The 25928-nt window shown below is 44.6% G+C and overlaps 2 protein-coding genes across 4 annotated transcripts in view; one reads left to right on the top strand and one right to left on the bottom strand.

Annotated features, from left to right (window-relative positions):
- The first annotated feature begins 7751 nt into the window (after nt 1-7751).
- On the top strand, nt 7752-15290 carry gdnfa (glial cell derived neurotrophic factor a). Of its 2 annotated transcripts, XM_037485589.2 has the most exons (3): nt 7752-10083; nt 10938-11168; nt 13722-15290. In XM_037485589.2, the coding sequence occupies exons 2-3, from the start codon at nt 10964-10966 to the stop codon at nt 14288-14290; spliced, it is 774 nt and encodes a 257-aa protein (XP_037341486.2). In that variant the 5' UTR covers nt 7752-10083; nt 10938-10963; the 3' UTR covers nt 14291-15290. The 2 variants fall into 2 exon arrangements, with proteins under 2 accessions (XP_037341486.2, XP_062414973.1); XM_062558989.1 differs by lacking the exon at nt 7752-10083 and having other exon boundaries at nt 10243-11168.
- Nucleotides 15291-18253: 2963 nt separating this feature from the next.
- Nucleotides 18254-25928, bottom strand: part of LOC119226870 (WD repeat-containing protein 70) — a 30851-nt gene continuing 23176 nt past the window's right edge. For both annotated transcript variants that reach the window (XM_037485219.2, XM_037485218.2), the window contains exons 14-18: nt 23338-23438; nt 22949-23028; nt 21206-21322; nt 19679-19841; nt 18254-19031 (exon numbers count right to left, since the gene is read on the bottom strand). In XM_037485219.2, the coding sequence (XP_037341116.2) occupies nt 18944-19031; nt 19679-19841; nt 21206-21322; nt 22949-23028; nt 23338-23438 (549 nt within the window). In that variant the 3' untranslated portion in view covers nt 18254-18943. The remainder of the gene's footprint in view (nt 19032-19678; nt 19842-21205; nt 21323-22948; nt 23029-23337; nt 23439-25928) is intronic.

A 25928-nucleotide genomic window follows, 5' to 3' on the forward strand; every position in this document is an offset into this window, starting at 1 on the left:
GAGCGATGCTCGGGGGGGGGGGGGGTTGGTTGAGTCTGTAGGTCCCCGTGTGCATGTTTGGACACTCGTCCCCGAACACACAACATAGAACGCATGCACACATATCCATCCATCTTTTGTCATGCAGACAGCTGGGTGAAGAAGGGCCTGCAGGTTCTTCCAGGGAGTTATAGATGAGGCCGAGATGTCCAAAGGCCCTCTCGGATTGAATCTATGCATCCGACCTGTCCAGCCCTTTGCAGTGAGGGAAAACATCTTTCAGCTGCTTTTGTGAGTGGTAAAAGAAAAAGAAATAAAATTAAGTAAGCTTACAGGTCAATAACTTCTTCAGCGCTCTTCTCCACTCAAAGGATACCTTGAATTCATCATTTCCATCATGGCCCAATGAAGTCACCGGTACGTGGGAGCGAGCTTTCTGGAATCCCATTTGCTGGTGGGGTGATAATTCACCCTGCACCAATAATAAGCTGTTCACACAGCATGCAGCTATTTGGGAGGCCATTGCTATGTAATGGCAAGCTAAGCCTTGATGTGGATTTGACCCTAAGAAGAAAACAGAGTTGATTCAACTTTTCAAATCACACATTCTGGTTGACAAGATAACTGAATTGCTTTAACTACTTTGGCCCAGTGTTCCCACTGTGGATCAGGAGAACACCCTCAAATGTACAAAATGTAAGAATACACAATTGGCTCTGTCTCTCATTTAGTGTCTGAGAGATGTAACCTTCCTTACTTCCTCCCTTCTATTTATAACAGTGTCATAGTCCTGCCTGCGCTTTGATAGTACCAAGTGATCTCATTTACACACACTTGCTCACACGCAAAGTCAAATACACATACTCAGGCAGCAGGCACACACTTTGGCATGCCCAAAATCCATGTGTGAACGGTGCCAACAGATACTCATAAAATGTTTGAGCTGACGATGACTGAAACGGGTGGATGCGGCGCTCCGAATGACACAATGGCTGGGCATTTGGCGACATGCCGCATCTGAATTGCAGCATGTCCTAATGGATCAGCTGAAAGCAATGTGAATCCCTTAGCATTTGCCCTGCCTACCTGCTCTCTGTCTCCCCATCTCCGTGCCAAGGTTGATCCAGGGCTCTCTGCCCGCTGACAGCTGAGCTAACTCCAGCAGGCAACCGGCTCAACTGCATGCAGAATACATAATGACAGGCCATTGTCATAATTGGCAGAAGGACAGTGATGTGGAGTATGAGCTGGTATGCATTGGGTGGGCACAATAAAAGGAGAATCCAGAAATCATGCAAATAAATCAAGCCATGTATTCTTCTTCACACAAAATATACGTTAGAAGGTTCAAATTGCTATATAAAAAAAACTTTTTACAAACTACTAATTAATTATAATTATTAGTGTCATTAGCCTCATTCTGTATTCATTTCAATTGTGCCATTGTGTCAGAAGAAAGAAGCTCAGTGATTGGCTTGAATGTGCACAGTCTTCAATTGAAACACTACAAACGTCATCAAATCTGTCTCTTAAAGGTGCTGCGTTTCTAGTGACTCCACGTGGTTCTCAACATGGCAGCGCAGAGCCAGCGGGGTACGCTCACGTGCACTGAACGTGCACACAGCCTGCATAGAAAGAAGAAGCTCGGATTACAACACACACGGACTTTATTCTCTTTGCAAGACCACATTATTCCACTAAATCTCGATGTATCAAATTGTTCTTTGCTGCTTTATTAAAGCGTTAAATGTTTAATAGCAAACCGTTAAAATACAAACTGTTTTAAATACCATTTGATCATGAAGTTACAACTGAAACAAACCAAATCAACTTCACACAGCACTTTTATAGAACGGATTTTTCAAAGCTTACAGGTTTTTTCTTTTGTTCTGCTTTGAACAACAAGAGGCAAGAAATGTTTCATGTCAGTCAGGCTCCATTTTACTCTGATTACATAACTGTCCCTGCTGCTTTTTCAAAGTAAACGTCAGAGCTGCGAAGCGAAGCCACTGTCCTGTCCATAGGCCTATTTTAAAATAACAGGTGCATGTTACAGTCTATAATTCTGTGTGAAAATGTCAAATCCAAACAAGAAGCTATTTATCAATGAAGGGATTCACATATGTATGGTATTCTAAAGGATTCTCACTTTGTACTGATTAGCCTTACGTGTAAAAGCAAAAGCTATCCCACACAAGTAACTGAGTGTCACCGACAGAAAGCTTGGAGGAGATAACCTGGCAACTATTGTCCTTCCATTAAAAAATGATATATATATATACAGTCGACTCTTGCGATCTGGCTTGTTTGTCTGATTATTCTCACATATCCATTTAAACTCAGTGGGGAGTCACTGTGTCCACATGAGGCCATTGCTCCATTCGGGTGCTCCTCCGGTCAGTCAGTGAGCGGCACAGATCATGAAGGAGGGCTCCTCTGCGTGAGTGACGCGTCTCTTCCTCACACCCCACGTGGTGGCGATTCGCTCAGCTTACTCATGTTTCTCCTCCCAACAAATTAATTAATTTGTTGATGTCACTCAAGCGTTCAGCTCAGGGTACTGATGACTCGCCTCTCACACAAAGGGGCGCTGTGAGATGTTTCTATTTATGCTGAGCGTTATCTTCTCGGCTCGGCCCGTGTGAGTCAGAGGATGGTCACAGAGGAATCCTTTGGTGACACTGCTGCAAGATATGGATCAACAATATGGCCTCTGTCTGTGGTATCTCCGAGGAGGCGGAGCCTCGGACTGAGCTGTCATGTGTGGTGACGTGTAAAAACATCTCCTCTGCGAGATCTAATCCGGTCAGTTATTAAATGTGTCTCATGCAATCAAAAAGGCAGAAAATGAGGATACATTAAAATACTTTTGCTTCCAAAGCAATTAATTTGGTTCATACAATATGATGAATACATCTTGATGGTGTTAAAATATATTTGGTCAAATTATTATTCCAGTTAAACATTTTGTCAAGAATTTTTTTTTACAATCTGGTTTCCAAATCCTGAGGTCATGTCTCCATAATGCACTGTTATCTCTATAGCATCAAAACAATAGTAGCTAATCAGTCATTTCTGTTAGTTAACTGAATATTTCAATTAATTTGTTTCAGATTTGTGATATTTTTCTACAAATGCAGTCATATAACATTGAATAAGTGAAGTAAATACAATATATTTAGTATAATATTGTATAAACTGTTGCGCTGTCGCACAACATTACTATCTAAAAATATATTTTGTATTCATATATATATATTATATATATAGCACTAAAAACAAAGAAAACAAAACAAGTAACATACAATGTATTAGATTTGTCTATGTTAATTGAAAATGAGACACTATTTAAACTGAAGCTTTAGATTTCTCCAAACAACAACCTGATGAACTTTGGAAAAGCTTGAACCACGCAGAGAACTCACACCTTACTATTCTTCCAAATGACTGTGTTTTTTTTTAATATGATATACCAACCCAGTCTCCAAAAAAAGCGTGAAATGGCTACGTTGGTCCACTGTGATAAACGTAGTCATGTTACGTTTCCCCCCAAAATAACGTTACTATGTTACGTTTCTTTTGGCCCATTCATTTACATTGCTTTGCAAATAGGTCACGTGACTATCAAGTTTCCCGGTAGCGAAAAGAAAAACATGGCGGACGGTCAGCATAATCTCCGTGAAAAACACAATATTTTAAGAAAGCATCAGCATTTGTATGCATTTCGATGGCATTTCTAGCGAGAAGTATGCGTTATTCTTTCATAATCTTCTATCAGAGACTGTAGAAGACCTTCCGTTTATTCGTTTCTGCGAAGATTTGAGTGTCTCTTTGAGAAAGCGTGGCTACGCAACGCCTTTAACGGCGCATTATTAAAAAAACACTTCCAGTGGGGGCGTTACCGTAAAGAAGCGTTCAGCCTTAAAGCCACTAATCGCCAAACAAAACAAACTCAAAGCACTCGAATCACATTATGACTTTTTAAACATAAATTCCGTTATTTTTATGAGTTTTCAATGAAAGAATGCATCATTTCCGGGGGTAGGCATGGCCGGGACATCCCGAATTATGGGCAATTTTGATTTGTCCAGCTTTTTGACAGCTCCAGTCCCGACTTCCAATCACAGCCTCCTAAATCAATGACGCGCCTAAAACTCTCGGATCGAACATTACGTCTTGTTTACATGGGAAAGGGGGGCGGGGCTTCGCCCTCAGAGCGGAGCGTCATTTCTCGCTCCACACGTCTCCTCTTTTTACTGGCCAGGAAAACGGGCGATCTATCCCACGTGGGTCTGGCTCCATTCCATTGGCTCTGACGAATCCATAGAGAGGCGGGACTTATAATTTGCCCGGCAAACGGAGAGATTTGAGCTGCATTGCTTCCACTGTGCGTGAAGTGGCCGTGAGGCCTCCACTAAAGTCTCTCTCTATTTGTTCTGCTTTACTCAATAAAAGTAAAACCTTTACAGATATACTGTCCACACACTAGGCTAACATAATGGAGACTTCCAGGCTTCGTCCTTTATGTTTTATGGGGATAAAGCCCCTGTAAGTAGTTTTTTCCCAAGCAAATCTGAGTTTCTTCTTTTTTTGTGTGTCCCATACAAATATCAAAATATATATACTGATTTTCACATCCAAACACACTCACTTATGTTCCCTTTTATCATGACAACAAGAAATTTCAAGATATACCTTTTGCTTTCATAAATATGACAGTTTTAGTGTGTAAATGCCCAGCAGTGTACGGTCCGGGGGCCCCTATCGGGCCACTTGTTAGATGGTTCGATTAGTCTATCACTACTATACTTTGATCTGACGACTAATTTGCACATCATGCTCGTACCGGCATGGCTTCGCCCTTCCCAGGCATAGTTCATCATCTTCCGGGGTCCTATAGCCAGTGTTGGGAAAGTTTACTTTCTACATTAACTAGTTCAAAGTTTAGTTTACAAATTTTAAAAAGGAACTAGTTCAGTTCATAATTCAAAATATTTGAACTAAGTTCACGGTTCCAAAAAATGAACTAGTTCAGTTCTTTTTTTCCATACGTTGCTGCGAGCTATTTTTTTTTTAAATTATTGCCAGAGCCCAGAACCACAGACAGCAATTATTTTATCAGTTTTAACACTGAAGCGATGCATCAGATTTAATCTTCTTATCCAATTTGAATCCTTATCCAACCAGGGTTTACATTAGCATTGAGGGGACAGCATTTCCCTAATGATTCTTTGATGCTATGTTGCTGTCTATTCACTCCACACTAGCAGCAGTTGCAGAGTTTACCCCTACACTACATTCTCAAACACATGCTGCTTAAATGGTCTTTTTTAAATAAGGAATTATTAAAAGAAAAACAGGACAGTAATCATTAAGGTGCAAATGTTTGCAAAGAAAGGTCAGATTCCTCCCATCCTCACCGACCTTGTCAGTAACTTCATAAACTCTTTAAAATTATTATACGCCGCCTCTTTGCTACACTTATTAATGCGCGTTTATGGTGTGTTTTCTATAGAAATCTGGTACCCCATTGAACGATGTTAAGCTGAACGAACGCGCCGTTCATAGACACCAGAATGAACGAGAACAGTGACGTTCATCGGGCATTAATACAGTACGTTGAGTTCACGTTCGCCCAAAATATCAACAAGTTTATGAACGCGTTCAGGCACAACACTGTCCCAAAAGGGCCGGGATCGCACCTCACCCAGCATGCCTCGGCCTTCACTTTTTTCACTACAGAGTTTTGTTGCACCCTGTGACTCCGGCGTTAGACTCCTTCGACTGAGTTTTAAGATGGGTTGGATGGGTTACTGACTAAAATTTATGCCCCCACCCCCTAACTGCCTCAGGGCAAGTTGTAAATATAATAAGTCAAATAAGTCAAACAAGCAAGTTGTATCTGGTTTAACCCTTTTATTCCTGTAGGCGTTTTTTAGGTCTCATGCTGGAAATTGCATTTACACACAAAAACTAGGATAACGCATGTCTGATGATAGTGACAGTGAGTCTGTCGATCAAGATGAGGATGGAGACATAGTAGAGGTTGAAAATCCTCCTTGTTGAACACCCCACAATACATTCTGTGCTCCCTCTGGCATAACATTTCTAATGATATCATGTCCCCCCCTTCAGTATTTTAAGACATTCTTCAGGTTATTGTAGGCCAGTTGAATGTGTATGCCATAAAATTTGACACAAACAAGCCCTTTAAGTTTACATGTTTTGTATGTGGATTTTGTACATACAGTGTTGGTCATTTCATTTCTTTGTTTAATATTTTTGAATTTATGTTTGAATCCATTTGTGGTTAATGTGCTCAAAATGCACTACTTTCTTAATGCTTACATTGCTTGTTTGACTTATTATATTTACAAGTTACCCTGAGGCAACAGACCTAAATCAAGTTAGGGGGTGGGGGCATATATTTTAGTCGGTAACCCATCAAACCCATCTAACAAGTGGCCCGATAGGGGCCCTCGGACCGTACACTGCTGGGCATTTACACACTAAAACTGTCATATTTATGAAAGCAAAAGGTATATCTTGAAATTTCTTGTTGTCATGATAAAAGGGAACATAAGTGAGTGTGTTTGGATGTGAAAATCAGTATATATATTTTGATATTTGTATGGGACACACAAAAAAAGAAGAAACTCAGATTTGCTTGGGAAAAAACTACTTACAGGGGCTTTATCCCCATAAAACATAAAGGACGAAGCCTGGAAGTCTCCATTATGTTAGCCTAGTGTGTGGACAGTATATCTGTAAAGGTTTTACTTTTATTGAGTAAAGCAGAACAAATAGAGAGAGACTTTAGTGGAGGCCTCACGGCCACTTCACGCACAGTGGAAGCAATGCAGCTCAAATCTCTCCGTTTGCCGGGCAAATTATAAGTCCCGCCTCTCTATGGATTCGTCAGAGCCAATGGAATGGAGCCAGACCCACGTGGGATAGATCGCCCGTTTTCCTGGCCAGTAAAAAGAGGAGACGTGTGGAGCGAGAAATGACGCTCCGCTCTGAGGGCGAAGCCCCGCCCCCCTTTCCCATGTAAACAAGACGTAATGTTCGATCCGAGAGTTTTAGGCGCGTCATTGATTTAGGAGGCTGTGATTGGAAGTCGGGACTGGAGCTGTCAAAAAGCTGGACAAATCAAAATTGCCCATAATTCGGGATGTCCCGGCCATGCCTACCCCCGGAAATGATGCATTCTTTCATTGAAAACTCATAAAAATAACGGAATTTATGTTTAAAAAGTCATAATGTGATTCGAGTGCTTTGAGTTTGTTTTGTTTGGCGATTAGTGGCTTTAAGGCTGAACGCTTCTTTACGGTAACGCCCCCACTGGAAGTGTTTTTTTAATAATGCGCCGTTAAAGGCGTTGCGTAGCCACGCTTTCTCAAAGAGACACTCAAATCTTCGCAGAAACGAATAAACGGAAGGTCTTCTACAGTCTCTGATAGAAGATTATGAAAGAATAACGCATACTTCTCGCTAGAAATGCCATCGAAATGCATACAAATGCTGATGCTTTCTTAAAATATTGTGTTTTTCACGGAGATTATGCTGACCGTCCGCCATGTTTTTCTTTTCGCTACCGGGAAACTTGATAGTCACGTGACCTATTTGCAAAGCAATGTAAATGAATGGGCCAAAAGAAACGTAACATAGTAACGTTATTTTGGGGGAAAACGTGACATGACTACGTTTATCACGGTGGACCAACGTAGCCATTTCACGCTTTTTTTGGAGACTGGGTTGGATATACAGTATCCAGGGTAAATGGGAGCCTGGAGGCCTTCCCAGCATGCATTGTCCCGGAAATGTTGCACCGAACCGAACAATGTAATATTCCTGTTGACTCCTATATTCATTGGATTTGCATAAATGTATATTTAGTGTATTGCTGAGTTGTCCACTTACCCTGACCTGGTGGGACGCTTCAGGGCAGAGAGAATCACGACAGCTGATGGGAAGGGGTCAAAGAGAAAGACTTTAAAACAGCATTCCAGAAAGTGGGTCTATATTCAGACAGAATGGGATCAAATAATGTTATGCATTTTGAAAATGTGTACGATATGTCCCCTTTAAAAAGATTACATGTACTATTCCTAAATATGAGTTAGTTGGACCTAATAAAATAGTTTGGAGGGGACAGAAGAAGATCTGGACCTGTAATGTAATGTAACAGAAGGACAGTAATATCAGAATAACGTCCACAGGGATTCTGTGTCCTACTAAACAGCAACTCACCGTAAGCCCCCATCAATTTGCCATTGAGCAATGCTAAGCTATAACATACGGTGAAAGTCTGGGGGCAAGTAACCAGCCATGTAGAAAAAGAAATGATATGATTTCAGCGACTATACAGTCATAACAAACAAAACATCAACTGTCAGTGAATACAATGAAACCATGTGAGAACACGACGGAAAGGAATCCATACAATGAGGAGTACGGGCTCAGAACCATGCAGATACTTTAAGAATGGGCAGGGCGCGCATGAATGCCTCAAAGAAAACATGTGTTGACAAGAAGCTTCAGCCCATGACCATACACATCCATGAGCCTCAATACCTCTGGATAACAGATCAGTCAGTGTGGATTTAAAGTGGCAATGCTGGAATTCATATTCCTTTTATTGAACAGCTATCTTTAGCCGCATTTCAGTGTTAAATTAAAACCAGAGAGCTTTTTGGAAGAAGGAAGAAAAAAAAGTGTTAGTTGTTGGAAGGAGTCCGTCTCTTTTGGCACAGACCCACAAATACTTTAATTCTAACTTGTGGAATTTAGTTCTGCAGAAGATGAAAGGCAGGAATATGGCTTGTAAATCCTGAAGGGCCTATCTCAGGTACCACATTTTAGCTGGTTCAGTTTGTGTGTTGTGTGTGTGGTATTGCCCCAGGCTCACATCTTACTGAATGACCAGATGCTCCTATGAGTTATATTTCTATGTAATAAACCTGGAGTGAGATTGCAAACATTTGGCTAAAACAAGTGTCCACTCGGCCACAAATGCCCCTCTGGTATATTTACAAATATGTTCTAGTAACTAGCATGTGGGAACTCAAATTTGAGATGTGTGTGGCCATCAGACGGAACACGACACCGGCGCGCAAAGCGAGCGCGGAGATCAGGTTAGAAACATGCATCGTGCAACATAACATCTCCAAATCGCATTCCGCATATACTGAAATCTAATCCGAGGACATCAGGATGGGTGACATAATCCCCAAGACATCTGAAAACTGCGCTGCCCCAAACGGGGCTCCAGGGGTGGCTTGGAGAAATATGCGGACCTCTGTTTGCTCTTGCGGGGACATATAAAAGAGGGGGCGGACTCCCAACTACCCGAAACGTCAGAGCGCACTCCACTATAAATCTCTCCAAACTGGCCTGTGCGCGCGGTGCGGTGTTATGCACAGACATCTGTCCCTTCAGCAAAGCATGAGGACAGCGCGCGTGGAAACTCTCCGAGCCGCATGGACAACCGCCTGACGCGGAGAAATGGAGAATAAATACACAACTATGTGTTTATCATGTCAAGATATTGTCACATGTCGGCGACTATGAACATTTAACGCAGTTCTGGATGTAACGGCGCTTTGACTGTTTTTCACAAGAGGCAGACAAGAGCTTCTGTAATCCCGGGAAACCGATTTTCTTTGGAGTATTCGGTGCCTTGCGTACGGGCCGGAGACGCCGATGTCTTTATTGAACTCCTCTCGGTCGGAGATGGTGGAACTCTCTCGGATTTCCAACGTGGAAACGTAGCATTCAATTAATCAGCGACTTGCAACTGTACCCCGCGAGGCGCAGTGGCACTTGGTACGCTCTCTTCAACACCCACCTTTGGACTCCAAAGTGTGGGAAGACGCGTTGTTTCGCCGGATCGGAGAATGAAAACAACTAGTGGTATTTCAGCGTTTATTTCTATCGGGACACAAACCGAATTTGAGCTCGTTTTAAGGACATTTTCGAATTGTGGTTGTTGAACGATCCATGCAGCTGATTCAGCTTTGGACTCTAACTGAGAAGGGATTTCTGTTTTGGATTTTAACACCAACAGTCAAGCGTTTCAGGTCTGCATGGGCCATATTTAAGGTAAGTGGAGAAACATATATTTGAATAAGTTTAAAACAAAATAACCTCAAACACTCACATTATTTTCGCGCAATTTAGTCAACTTTAGTCATTTACATTGAAATAGCAACTAGAAATAAAAATGCTGCTTGTGCATTTGTTAGAACGTTTGCACGGCATTTTAAAGCACAATATTTATGCACGCATAGCTGTTTAGGTTTACTGCAGTCTCAACATGCCATTAGGCAGAGTCACGTAAGCCTTGGGGATCGCCATCTGGCCAACTCACCATTATTTAGGCTATCGTTGCCAACACGGTTTGGTGCGTGCTCTAACCAAAGCATGTTTGTGTAAGGCGCACCCTGCGTTCCTCGTTACAGGTAGCCTACCAAGAGCTTGCCTGATATCACAACAACATGAATATAGTATTTCTGATGGGTTAATAGAGAGCAAATAAGCAGGAGGCCGCTGGTAACAACGCAGTACTTTTACGCACACATTTACGCAATATTCTTGGGGGTACATTGACATTATGAAGTACTTTGGACATGTTTTCATTGTTGTTGATATATTTAGAATTCACTGGTAGGTTTACTTTGCTATATTATTAATTACAATGAAATACCACCACGAGACAGAGGCGAAGAGGAGTTCAAACCATCTCGGCATGATGACACAGTTATTAATACAGAGTGAGTCAGGGCTGGTTTGGCCACACTGTTTTCAGAAGCTTTTGCTGACTCCATTATACACAGGTGGCCTACATTCTAATTGGACAGTGGGGGTATCCTTGAAAACTCTATTATTATTATTATTATTATTTCTAATCGTTATTTATTTCTTATCACTTGAAATAAAATAGCCTCTTTTTGCAGCTTTCTTCATAGGAACTGAGTCTAAGATGAAGTTATGGGATGTTTTGGCCACGTGTTTGTTGCTCCTGAGCTCTGTTGCTTCACGGCCTCTCTACCAAAACACTCAGCCAGCCAAGAGGACTTATTTCCGCAGCAGCTACAGTGATTCTGCGTCCCTGTCTGTGGAGGACGAAGAGCCAAAGTTCCAGCGTAAAGATCACAACCTGAAGGAGATCTCCATGGAGGATCAATGTAAGGCTCGCAGCATGTTCTGACAAAAGCTTTTGTGAGGTGCAGACACTGTCTTAAATTGTGGATAACGGAGGGTCGCGTACTAGTCTGGATCTGTGCTGCTTGTGAGAACAATTTATTAACATTCAGTTGAGCATTTCATCATTTTGGAAACAGTGAAGCTAACATATTTTCATCTCATTGTCACGCAACGTGTTGACTTTTGAGAGAAAAAGTAGACAACACGGCACATTTAAAAAAAAGGGGGGGGGGAGGAATTCAGACACCTTTGGTTTACTGGAATAATAATTAACACTAATCACACGTGAGCTGCAGCAGGTGAAGTGAGAGCCAATATGTTGAGGCAGAGTCCTACATTGATAAGGCTCTCAGACATGCAAGTTATCAGACGGAAGATCTTAATTTGTTTTTTATTGCTGCGCTGGGTTACAGCACACCGATGTCAAAACACGCCCGCAGAATGAATTAGAGATTGAGCAGCTCTGATCCCAGAGGTTGCTCTCCACATTTCCCCTTCTCCCTTTGTTTACGTTCCCCCCGCTGCCACTCTGAAACATAGCGACCTATGACCTTCGCCCATCTGCCGAAAGTCAGAAATGATGGTCCAAGAGATGTGAGCCACATTGCACGCGAGGAGCTGGACCACAACGGAAAGTTTGGAGAGCGAGAGTTCTGTGTTTATGTTCATTTTAACAGCAACAGTGGGCAGGGATTTATTTTGTTTGGATCAGAGTGACACAGTATCATCTTCACGCAGAAGTAAACGCAGCCAAGAACTAGATAAGGAATGGAACATTTGGACAAATGTTTGTCCTGCCACCGCATATTCTTGTTTGTACCATGGGGACATCCCTGAAAGACCATTGACTGTGCACTCGCAGCGTAAACAAAAGCACCCAAAGTTAGCTCTGTAACATCAAAGAAGTGGAGAGTTCTCTCATCGATCTCGAGGGTTAAAACCAGAGGGGAAGCCGCCGCACGGGGGCCACTCATACGTTCAGCCAGTGACTCTGCAGAAATTTGCACCTTGAATTGCCACCGGCCCGATCCGTCAGCAGGTGTACACCGTGGCCAGGTGACGCGTAATAAGAGGTGTCTAAATCAAAGGGCAGGTGTGTCTAAGCAGATTGGCCCCGGGTTCAGGGCCCCGTCGTTCGTGCAGCACCGGGCAGGTCAGATGGCGAACAGGTAAGACGAGAGAGCACGCAGGTATAACGCCATCACAGTCGGACCGATTGATTCCCCCTTCAGAATCATACATTACTTCATTGTTGCCAGACCGTCCAGCTCCTCACAGCCGATGGTGGGAGAGCTGATCTGGTGCGTGTTTTCAGTTTCGAGCAAACTGCAATCTGTTTCATCTAATTGACCAAAGCATGGGATTTCCTTTTTATTTGGCCTTTGACCCCCCCCCCCCCCGCTCTCTCTTGGTGGTGCAATCGGTCCGTGGCTACTGTAACATGACGGGTAATGGGTGTGTGAAAGAAAACAGGTCTAACTGCGGATTTACAGCGGAACGTCGCTCTAGCAAAGTCCACCCATGTCACTTCATCACACAGATGTACAAACGTCGTTCTGTGACAACCACCAAGTGGAATTGACAACACCCTCTGAACTTCAGCCTCCAACTCATCCCCCATTAGTCGTCCCACGAAGAGTCAACGCAGGGCACCTGAAGTCACGTCCGTGAGAACAAACTCTGGGCCGCTGCCTGCATTCCCCCCCGAGAACCATCAATAAATCTGCACGCACTGCTTCTGATCTGCACGTTTTCCCAGTATTCATGGACATCGTCGGCATATTTTTCAACCCCTTTAACCGCGCCTGCCTGCCTGTTTACACACTCACTCAACAGCGTACAGCATTGATTTCTAAATGGTTGTTGAACGGATTGCATGCATCACCATGTCAAATGTAATACACAAACTTTGGGTCACATCACAAGCAGAAACTATCCACAGATATCCATAAGTCATTTTTTCAAAGACAAACTGTGTTAAATGTGACATGTTATGAGTTAGCTACAATAATGTTATCGTGTAAGTAAACAAATGGGTAGAAGTCAAGCCAACAATGTACAGTGTATGAAACCTTTAGGTATTAAAAAAGGAGAAACTATAGAGAACAAATTGAAAAAGATCCGTACTTTAGCCTATTGTCTGGTGGTTAACAGAAATATACAAAACAGCTGCTGCAGGGCTCTGCGCTGCACATGTGACGGGAAAGTACACTGTATATGCAGAGGGTTAACTAACCCAAACATGCCACGTATTTTGAATTTAATTTGCATTTACCAAAATAAGTCTTTCTTTTGAAATGCAGCATTTTTTTACTTCCCAAGCTCACCATCACTTGGAAATCTTTTGTCCTTTGTCCCCCAAGTGTCATCTAACAATGTTTTTTGTGTTCTTTGCTGAGATCTCTGGTTCTGCATTGTCGTCATACCCTGAATGTGGTTTTACTATGTCTGTTTTAAGTTGAATCCGTCGTTGTCCACCATGACTGTTAACAACACACATTTTTAAGAGCATCTGTCCCTTCTGTATCTTCCAGATGACATGGCGGGTCCCTTTCCAGAGCAGTTTGACGATGTGATGGATTTTATTGAGGCGACCATAGGCCGACTCCGGAGATCGTCAGAGCCCAGCGGCGGCTCCAAGGGCCGCAGGGAGCCGAGGCAGAGGGCAGCGGCGGCGGCGGCGGAGACAGCAGGCGCGAGAGGGGAGCGGCGGGGACATGGCGACAGGAAGCGCGGTCGAGGGCGAGGCGGGAGCCGGGGTGGCAAAGGAGGGCGCGCCGACAAGGGGAGGGAGGGCATATCGGTGCAGACCCGGGGCTGCCTGCTGAAGGAGGTCCACCTCAACGTGACGGACTTGGGGCTGGGCTACCAGACCAAAGAGGAGCTGATCTTTCGGTACTGCAGCGGCCCCTGCGTGGAGGCCGAGACCAACTACGACAAGATCCTCAACAATCTCACACACAACAAGAAGCTGGACAGGGACACGCCGTCCCGCACCTGCTGTCGGCCAATCGCTTTCGACGATGACTTGTCCTTCCTGGACGACAATGTGGTGTATCACACGCTGAAGAAGCATTCTGCCAGGAAGTGCGGCTGCGTCTGATGGAGTCTCTGCCGGCGACCCTTCAGCAGCCGGTGGGATCTCTTCTGTTAAGCTATGGTCAGGAAGGGAGTGGATTTTCTCTTGTTATTCATCAAAAACGATGAACTGTACATTTGACTTTGACAGTCCACACTCAGTCCTGCAGAATCCCTGACCAGTATTTGCAGAAGAAACAAGACTGTTACACTTTTTTTTTTTTTTTTTAAACTGTGCTGTCTCAAAAGGTGAGAGTGAAGAAAACATTCAATCGGTTTCTTTTCTTTTTCTGGCGGAATTAATTTCCCCGGCAACCGGATCGGTTTTTCCAGAGCCTACCGAGATGAACACAGATACATATTTGAGAAGTATATTCAGCTGCAATCTAAATTACTTTCAATGCATAGTCTGGATTGTGACATTTACACTGGGAGCAAAGAGATGACACGAACCACAGCGGAGTTCAGCAAAGACTTTTTGCTGCAACGCATCTACATAAAATCCAATCTTATATATATATATATATATTTGTATATATGTATATGTGTGCATAGTTACATATATATGTATATGTAAATACCCATGTATATATGTGTATATATATATATACACACACACATATACATATATAAACATGTATACATATATATAGATACATACACATGTGTGTAAGAGGTATATTTATTAAGATGGGAATTAACTTATTATTATTTATTTCAATCCATTTTATGAAAGAAATTGTAATTTTTCTTATTTATTTAAACGTTTTGTTTGTCCTTGATGGTGCCATTGTGGAGCATTTTCTCATGCAAACTTTTAAAAGGTGATCCAGAACTGCACAACATTCACCCACGAACCCTGATGCTTATTCGCTTCACTTAAGATTCCAGAGTTTCTCTATTCATGACACCAAAGGATCAGCGTTAGCTGTCCAGTGAAGAAAGGGTAGTAAGAGACACAGAGGAGGGGACCAGTAGAAGACCTTCGATTGAATTGACTGTTGTCACCTTATTTTTCCATTTGACCATGCTTACACAGAGGGGGGTGGGGGGGGGGGGGGGGGGGAGGATTAACATATTGCTCTCCCAGCAAATTCTTCTTCATTGCTCTTCATTTCCAACGTGGTAATCCATAACAGATCGAACATCCCTCCAATCCATCCCTGGTGTCTTTGAGGGTCTGCAGGTGCTTTGCGGGATCCTTTGAGTCACAGAGCGAAACAGCTCCGTGACTCCAAAGCTCACTCGGCACTCGCGCCAAGTCCGTTACAGATCTGCAGCGGATACTGTCCCAAATACGCTTTAAGGTCCACGAGACCGCTCGTGGCTTTGTCTCGACTCTTTGACAGACAGGTCTTACTCCCTGGAAAGGGATTTGAAAGTGATCCTCTAACGCGAGTCTTAACCAAACATCCCCGTTGGGCAAAGCCACATCGATGGAGGCGGTTCGTGGAAGCAACTGTAGCCGCTGTCATCGCGCAACTGATGTAAATGTCTCATGTGTAGAGGCATGGACAAAAAACAGAAAATGGGTTTTGGAATTCGAAGGGAGACAACGGGTAGGCTCAACATGCTTCCCACATGTAATGACTAGTTCGGCCAAGTTTCTTCCCAAACTCCACACAAAAAGCCATCCGGGGGGGGGGGGGAACAGCAGGCCTTTTGAAAGGCGTGTCGCTGTGCCCCATGGAGGGGATGGTTTTAAGTGGAACAAAGAGAGCCCCCCAGGTCTCGATGTAAGGATTAGGGACCAAGGTATCTGTGCCCACCCATCAGCAAGCAAGCCAGCTTTACTGTGTAATCCCCCCCCCCCCACACACACACACACACACACAGAACAAATCCACTGCATCAAGCTGAATTAAGGCCAAACACTACAGAGGGGGGAAGAAGAAGAAAAAAATGGAGCTTTTATCACAGCATACCTCATCAATTGGATCATCTTCCCGTTTAACTGATTCGTGCATAAGCCCTTCCAGATGAGAATGTGCTGCTAGGAGCCTTCCCAGAAGCCTCGGAGCGCCTGGCTTCCCCTCGATGCCATACATCAGCGTGTGTAAACTGTGACCCCCCCCGGCCCCCCCCCCGCCCTCTCGTCTCGGTGACCGCTTGCTCGACTGTTCCTCTGGCAACTAGTCCTCCGCTTTCGATGCGGAGGTAAACAGGTAAAAAAAAAAAGGTAAAGGAATCTTCTGTGTCGACATTAGAAGAAAGGACTGGGTTTCTTTTTCAGCTCATTGTGTTGACACCCGTGTCATGTCGTCTCACTTGTTTCGTGTTACAGAACCAAAGCTTTCTGCAAACTTTATTTTTGTACAATATTCATTTTATAACTTTTTACAGAATTAAACCTGTTTCTATTAAAACAAGCACGTGTCTCCTGGTATTTGGCCTTGTGCAGCGCACTGGTTCCAGATGGTGCTAATTTGCCTAGCATGTGTTTACACAGGCGTCATGTAAAAACCGAGGATGAAAATGTGCGGTCGAAGGGAGAAATCGCGAGGACGGTTTGAGAGATGGCTCCTACGTTGTGGCGCGCATTCCTGAACACCGGCCCAGGGCCGTACAGTAAACAAAAGCTGGCCGTAAAGCGCCACTGAGCTGTAAATCAAGGCCGCGTTTTCCACCGCGCGAGACGCGCCGATGATTAGATGGCAGCGGTACAAACGGCGAGTCATTAAGCAGGGGCTCGAGGTGTGTACGCAATGCTTAGCTGCAGTGATGCAAGAGACGACGAAGGCCAAGTAGAGTCTCAATTCGTGCGATGCCAAGGGCACAGTTTTTTTAAAGCGGTTTATATGTTTTTGTTTGTACTACTTGTATTTAAAACTGCTCTCATCAGCATGGTCACAGTTACAGAAAATGTTGAACTCATTAATGTTTTGGTCACATTCCTCGAGCATCGTTCAATGCCCGCTTATTTGCTAAGTTCACCTGCAACAAGCAGGTAGCTCATCATGAACACATATTTCCCTTAGAGTAAAAACAGAGCTAAAGGAAGAGTGAATATTTATCAATTAGACAAAATATCACCGTTATCCTCTAGTTCACAAATCTGGGTCCTATTAGTTTGTTCTGATCAAGTTCAATTTATTCTTCATCCAACACGGGCCAGACAATAAGTGGTGATTGCTTGTGGCTATAAAAAGAATGTTTTTTTGTGGGATCATGTCTTGGCTGGAACGATTGCAAAAAAAAGTCTAGTCACGAGGGGGTCTGTGGAATGTTTTGGATCAAACTATCTGGGGTTGAGCTTTCGAACATCGGATGCTTTGCGCAGCACAAGCAGGTTGTGTGGTTTGCTTTCAGCTCCACACACAGGTTGAGAAGACTTCATGTCAAGTCGAGCTCGAAGGCCTGCCTCCTCCCCCTTGAAGCCGATCTCCTCTCAGCTCACTACTTCAGTTGCTCCTAAAAACATCACTCTTTGTTTTAGTCCTTCCATATTTCTTGTCCTGGTATTTATCCGTCCTCGTATTCATTTTTATGGCTACAGGAAGCTTGCCAGGACACCGAGACATTGGATCGTCTGCTTGGGACTCTGGTTGGTTGGGAATTTAAGACCGCTTATACGGTTTCACCCCGAGCATAAAACATTCAAAATGTATACGGTGAACCTCGCCATGTGGCTTAAAATTCTCATATTACATGACAAACTAGTATTTACTAGTTTGTCAAACTAGTAAATACTAGTTTGTGTACTCAAGAGATGTGTATGAAAAAAACAGAAATGAGTTTAATTAGATCTGTATATTGGATCTGTTCTCCGTCAGTTGAAATAACTTCAAACACTGTACTGGTAATTAAAAGAGAAAATATAGGTTTTGCCGTTAACCCATTTAATAACTTGGTGAAATAAAAATTTTACAGACTACTTTTTGCCAAGTGAATCAAAACCCCGGCTTTGGCCCGGACCGGGTGAACTGTATATCTTGAGTCAGTGCCTCATAAAAACATATCTGGCAGAAGAATTACTTTGATCGGCTGGTAAAAAAGAGAAGTATCGCTTTAATTTGGATAAAACATATCACTATTTGACAGGAACCCTGCAAAGGAATGAATATTCTCTTGAGGTGGAATCTAATTAGCAGATTGCTATTTGCCATTTTTTTGGATGTGATACAAAACTCCAGAGCTTTAAAAAGTGTAACGCAAGAAATACAAACGGCTGCAATGTTTTTTGTTTTTACAAACCTGCAAACTGTTCTTCATAGCTGATAAACACAACCAGACCACAAAATCTGGAGACACTTTATGAGGCCTTGACAAACTCTGGAGATGTGGACGATAGAAATTATGAATTTAAAATCCACATAATCAAAACACACATTTAAAAAAAAAAAAAACAGTTCTTTGTGACGTTGATGCGAAATAGAACAGTTTAACTGTTTAAAAATATATTGTGCTTGCAAAGTAAACAAGTATGAAAAAAACACCTAAATACAAATAAGGAAACATTATGAGGGAGGAGAGAGACTCAATTCAACTTCAATTGAGTAACGTAATTGAGAGATTATATATATGATCATATATGTATATATCATATATATCTGAGGTCTCGGGATCAATCCAAAACACAGTTATTGTCAGAAACACCATTGAAGCATTTCTATAAGCACACAAACACAAGCCCACCCTGTCTGCCATTCTACATAAAATGAGCTGCTTTTGAGGTACTTCAGATCTTGCGTTTCTTCCACTCTGGTTCCTTTTCGGCCTCCTCATCCGATTCCGATTCCTCTGCAAACATTGGCACTGGCTGGGTCCTAAAAGGGAGACGGGAGGGGTAATGCTTCAACAGCTCTTCAGAGAAAAGCAATAAACTTCAAATTTAGACAACCAGATAACAGGGCCATGAGGCCACGAATGGTGTAAGACGTTTAATATTCTAGTTTGATTACTTTGGATAAATTACATCTTTGATACTGGCCGATTGAAGCTTGAGGAAGTTGCAGATGTAACAGTTACGTGGTGCAGAAGAACTTAGAACTAAACTAGGTTCCTCCCAGCAAAACAAAGGGAGCTGTGACACAGACGATTAAACAGTCAAATCTATTACAATGTACGTCACAAGTACACTATTTTGAAATGACAATCGTACCCCTGAGTACAAACAATCTGTTCGATTCGTCTGGAAGCTTCGGTTAACATTTAAGTTGGGGTGCGAGTCCAATAACAATCTAAAGTTGTCCCTCCTTTCTGCGGTTTTAAAGTGTGCTCGACTCTTTAAACATTAACGTGCCACACCGGTAGAAAGGAAACCCGACCACTGTCACAACAGAGCGAGCATCGCTCTCGGCACCCATCTTACCCCGTCTGCAATAAGAGCAAACCCAGAATGAGAGAAGAGGGGAGCGGGAGCAGTGAGGCGTTCAGGGAGCGTCTAATACGGAGGACATCGGGGGTTTCTTACTGCGTGTATGCCGGGGCGACCCAGTAAGGGTTGTCCGAAGCCTCCTTGGCGTGACGTAGGATGGCCTGCCGGGGGTTGCTGTCATCCGTCTTATCTAAAGCGATGTTCTTCACGATGAATGAGGACAGCGTGCCGCCATGAGCCGCTACTCGTCCTCCTCGACCTGCCAGGACACACAGTCAGCATGTGGCGTAAGCGTATGTGACACGGACACAAACCATTCATGTGTTGACCTGCTGTGGCAATCTCATCTTTTCTATTTCTTTACATTGCATTCTTGCTCCCGACCGTAGCGCCCAACGCGCCGCCGGTCTCGCGGTAGCTACATTACTTCTGTGCGGTTGGCCGTGTAGGACGTGCAGAGTGGAATTTTGGGGGCGAAAAAAAAAACAAAAAACGCGCTGCTTTCCAGAAAGGGCATTGTTATGCTCGTCTTAAAAGAATCACACATGCATGTGTGCGTTCCCATAATTAAACACCCAGGGATTCCCGGCCGGGGTTGGGCAGTGAGGTTGTTTGGCGGATTGAAAGGCTCCTTTTCTTCTTGCTTGTTAGCATCCAGCCAACCGCCACACATCATCTCCCATTCATGCAATTATGTCATTTCCCTCAAAGGATAAACGATATAAAGACAGCCTGCTGTCCAAAAATCTCTGGCCTGCAAACAAGTTGTCTTTTTTTATTGATTTATTTGATAATTATTAACGAAAAAAACCAAACCAAGACCAATCCAATATATTCTATGTATATCAAATAGTTTATCTGGAGTGCAAATCATTTTATGAGTCTTATTTGGCTGCTGTGAATTTCTGAGGGGGATTTTGTAGGCAAAATGTTTTCTGACCCCCTTTTAAAAAAAGTTGCCAAGTCCGATATCTAAATGTGAGAATAAAAACATCTGAAAAACTATCGCACTGTGGAACAATTAGATTGCATAATAAAAAAAAAACAATAAACCAGCAGCTCAACTGGAAGACCATGAGCGGCCCGGCGGAAGACGTTGTCGGGCGCCTCGGCCGGTCGTAACGAAGCCCAAACAGTCGCCGTGACCTTGCACAGCTGTGGCATTTGGGAAAGCGTTGCTTTAAGGCACCAATGCAAACAGATTGACCGCAAGTTCCCAATGCATCATGATGCAGTTTGAACATGTGAGGCACCGGCGGACTGTGATGAATCTCCTCAGGCAGAGAGGGAGCCGGAACGCACCTACAGCACAGGGTTTGTACATCAGCCTCAAAACAGAGTTGGGTCTTATCATTCAGTCCAGAACGTGACAACCAGCGTTAGGACTGCAGCCGGACCTCGGTGCAGTGTGCAGTGTTGACCACGTGCTTCCGATTCGGTTCATTTGAGGTTCTCAACTTGGTTCCTCCTGGGACGCTCATCGTGCACAGCATCGCATGCCTTTCCTCTTACTTCTTTGTTTATTCACCTACTTGTTATTTAGTTTGTTCTGTGAGGTTTATGTTTTGCACTAATAAAAGCCACAAATAAAAAATAAAAAAAAAAGAAGAAGATGCACTTCACCTGGTCCGGACACAGGCGGCTCGGGTTTGTGGGATTTCCTCGGGTCAAGTCGGTCCTTCTCCAGCTGTTTTCGTGTACTCCTCTGCCGGGCCTCTCTGAACATGGGTAAGGCATGAGCTGGAGACACACAGGGTAAACAAGGAGAATCAAGTTGCTTAGGTAACTGCGAGATCACATCACACAGCCGCACAAATAAGCACACGGGGCACCTGGCAATATGTGTATATGTGTTTGGAGCTCATGAAGGCGGATTGCAGCTTTGTTTTTACACCACAAATGCAGAGATCCTACCCGCTTCCACGCGTTGAAGGGGATATGCGGCATATACGCAGGAATACACACACACACACCGGGAGGATCTCTCCTCTTGTGTACTTTTTCTGCCAGGGTGCACACCAACATATTCATTACATGGCCGTGCTTAGGCTGAGACAATCCCTCGGCCACTCTTCACACTTTTGTGAACACCATCACAATAAAGGACCCGAGCACTTAAATCCACGAGTGTGTGAGTGAACATGTGCACGGGAGAGTGTGAATGAGCGCCCTCAAAGGTGTGTGTGCGTGTGTGTGTGTGTGAGAGAGAGAGAGCCATAATTTGTGTTTGTGTAAAGTGAGTGTATGCTCTGCTCTTATCCTCAGGGGTTACAAAGAGACACTTTAGTAAAGGGCCAGATAAAGTGATTTTCCATTCACGAGCCGTGTCCCTGTTCAGTGTTAATTCTTCTCCTCCACGCTACATTAAGCAAAAAGGTTACTGTTAACAGATTCCCTCGCTTTTCTCAATGGGCCATCACTTGCTTCCTGTCCCCTCTAATTTTCCAGTGTCGGTGCATCGAGTGCGTCACTCGCCGCTTGTGGCGGCCGAAGCGCCTGCCCTTTTCACACCCTGTTGGCTTGGCGATGCAATCACGTGAAGCATCTCGAGAGGCTGCGGGAGCCCAAACAATAAATGCCGCCTGAATTGGGCGTCAGCAGCCAATCGGGGGCGACGTGGCAGCCGCTTGTGCGTGTTCATGACTTGACAGCGGGGACAAAAGGAGCGCGAGGCACGCACTATAGAGATGACAGCCTCGTGTGTTGGTGATGTGACGGGATGACAGGAAGAGGGGGGGGGGGGGGGGGGTAGCGTGTGTGTGTGTGTGTGTGTGTGTGTGTGTGTGAGATAGAGAGAGTGGTGTGGACCAGCCGGAGATCACGCCAGCAGAGGTGGGAGAGGTGGCCGTCCCCGGCGTGATCTCCGGCGTTACCGCAGACCGCGCCGCGTGGCCCAGTAACCCGCGGCGCCGACCCACTCATCCACACGCTGCTCCATCAGCTAATGGGCCTGTGAAAGCCACACACACACACACCAACATTTTCCATGTTCCAAATACTCTAGACTTTGTTTGAGGTTTTGAGCTCATATGGATAAAAACAGAATAACAACTGACCAGTGGCACAATAGGTTACCTCCAGATTGCATCACACTGAACACACACACACACACACACACACCATTATTGTTTCCCTCTTGTTATAAAAAATGCAGTGGCTTATCATGTGATGGGTAGGTGGCTTAGTGGCTCAAGTACGACCAAACTGCCGCAGAGATTTGAGGCTCTTTTTCGAGTTAATCACTTTAGTATTTGTTTACCGGTGAAAAGGCAATGCACGCCGAGGCCAAAGGGCGGGCAATCATGTGCCACGATTTATTTAGATTCCAATTGAACGAATTGTGAGGGTAGCGGAGGAAGAACTCACGCGTGATGATGTAATCTTGTGTTAGCGTCTCTGCTTGTCTCTCTTTCCGCTGGCTCTTCACGACACACAGCTTGGCCCCTCTGAAAAACAAACCATCACGAATGAGCCTACATGAACGCTTCAAACACAGGACAAACAGACATTGGTCATGAGGTCTAGTCTTTTCAGTCATTGAAATGAACTTAAGACTTAATCTGGCAATGACAATAGCATTACTTATTGCTGCATGTGAATCATCTCAATTGTTTTAAAGAAAATACACCAAAACTGCCCAACAGAGCCAAAACGATTGATACAGTTAGATCATATATGGTAATAAGGTTAATAAGTTAAATACGTTGTTGGTAGGAGTGTCTTTCAGGGGGAATTGTCATAAAAACTGAACTTACCTGTGGCTTTTAACAGGGTCATAGTAAACCTTGGCCAGTCCATTCGAAGTTCCCACCATAATCTGGTTAAGTTTCGGATGCCACAGACAGCGGACGACGCTCTTGGATTACACAGACAGAAACAAAGTGTTTAAAGTGGTTTTTGTACAGTAACTGAAGGAGGCGCATGTGAGGAAAGGAGGTCGCAGTGTGAGGCAGCAGCCCACGGCAAGTTGTGTACTTTCTCTGTTGTGGGTTGGATTTAAAAAAAGGAGGTCTCTGCTTCTCTGTTAACAAAATCTAACAATTCCATTGTCTCGTGTATTGAAGTGTGTGTGTGTGTGACCCAGGTTGGTTGTGGTGCTGCGGGGATCCGTCCCAGCGTGCTCTGCTGCTTGACTATATTTGGTTGTTGGGATGAGGGCTGGATCCCTCAGTCTGTGTGGCAGATGGCTCGGGGCCAATAGGGAAATGTAACCACATTCATCCAGAGGTGTGTGTGTGTGTGTGTGGGGGGGGGGGGGGGGGGGGGTGTGCGCGTGTGTGTGAGCGTGAGAGAGAGAGAAGTGCGGAGAGAAATGAGCACAGTTGTTGGACAGCGATGAAGACCCTTCCGTGACATGTGACCCACAGTGGACTCCCTGCACTAGTGCCTCTTTTCTTCGCACACGTGATTAAAAGCATCACCACCTACGGGGCCCACTCATGGTGCATTCAACTATGCACATTTATATTTATTTGGTGTTGTGTGTATCCTGTAGCTGCAGAGAGGAAGCACTTTACTTTATGTGGAACAGGGTAGGCCATCGGGCGGTGGGGGGGGGTGCATGACAGGGGCGCGGGCTTGGGGGGGCGGGGAGATCTACGACTGGGACGTCCAGTTTCTGTGATGGGGAAAGCTGCTTAGCGCCCAGCTGTTCTGCTTCCCACCAGGATACCATGAGAAGGAGTCTTTATTACACACACAGAAGCAAGAGCGCACGCACACACACACGCACGCACGCACGCACGCATGCACAGACACAAAGAGACTCAGTTGTGCATGCATGGTTAGTTTCATTACAAAATGAAACCTGCAAAACACAATACATTAAAAAAATGCATTCAAAATATCACTCACGTTCCAAAATTCACGACCAAGTATGCAACGTGATTAAGACTCTTACATTCCCCTCACAGTCTGCTTCCACTTATCACCAACATCATCAATAAATACATTCGGTATCTACGGACCAACTGCTCGGCGGCGGAGCAGCTCATGGGACAGATGAGGGTTAATCTGCTCAACCAGATCATGAGCCGGCTGTAATTGATAGAAAGATCTGGAAAATGCTTTGGACAGCATGCAGCATGAGCCTGACATGTTGCAGCAATACGCTGGTAGATGCATGTAAATAAATCATTCCAATAAATGACTTAATATGCACAAATACTTTCACCCAGTTTAATCTTAGCATAAAAAAGCAGTAAAAATCTGATGGATTTGTCGTAGGGCAGAAACGCCCCAAACAGTTGATCCACAGCAGCACCGGCCCTTCCTACATGCAGGGGAAGCTCCGCGGGAACTTTCTAAGCTCGAAGAATTTCCCCATGACGGCAACACAGCGCAGCGTGACCCAACCCGGGCAGTGCAACCTAAAAACACCACAGCTGGGCAAGTGCAGCTCGGCCAAGATCAGGAAATAACCTCTTCGGAGGCAGAACTCGAAAGGGAGCAGCCCAGTGCCCCCCCCGCCGCCCCCAGCTGGATCCACCGAGGAGCCCAGAGCCAAGCACAGCTCAGTCCGGTCCCACGCTAAAACCGCTCTCCGCGTATTCAGAGCAGCATGTTTATACTCTAGGAACCACTGTTTACGCTCCGCGTCCACAAAATTACATCACATGGTGAATCGGTTCTCCGGTAGCAGCCTTCTACGTCCCCCCCCGTCAGATTAAAATACCCGAGTGTGATTAGGGATGAGCGGCACAACAACAGCCGCTTGCACCATTTGTGCAATGATTATGAAATAAAGTTATGCGGCGCTAGTGGGACACAACTGTCCCAGCTGTGCTCCTGGGTTTTGAGCACATGGGCGATGCCTCTGACCGGCTTTGTAGACTGAGGCCGAATTCGGAGAGAAAGGGAAAACCTGGACTTGGTGCCCCACGTCCGAGATATCTAAAATTAGTACCAACCGTGTACTATGCAAGACCTGGTTGGGCGAGATGCACAAGAACGAACATAGTTAAGGCCTCCCTTCCGCCTTTCACGCTTGGCTGCTCTCACGGAGGATGAAAGGCCGGCCTTTTATGTCAGAGGCCTCCCAGAGGAGCCTGGCACCGGCAGCAGCTCATTGTTTAGTAAGGGCGGTGCAGCTGGAGCAACTAGTGAAGGTGACCCCCGATAGAAACGATCCATTCCATTCAGACAAACCTCACCAACGGGGCTAATCGGTGGCTGCATTCGAACCAGATATTTATGCTATTACAAAGTAAAGCTCTGCCTTGTGCCCCGTATGTCTTTCACTGAATAGATCTGACTGGGATCGTGTGTGTGATGTCCAGAAGCTGTCGCTTACTAAATGTCACTTTGTTACAGTCGAGCTCACAGACATCAATTTTTGTTTTTGCAC

The sequence above is a fragment of the Pungitius pungitius genome, chromosome 18 (genome assembly GCF_949316345.1).
Source record: "Pungitius pungitius chromosome 18, fPunPun2.1, whole genome shotgun sequence".
NCBI lineage: Eukaryota > Metazoa > Chordata > Actinopteri > Perciformes > Gasterosteidae > Pungitius > Pungitius pungitius.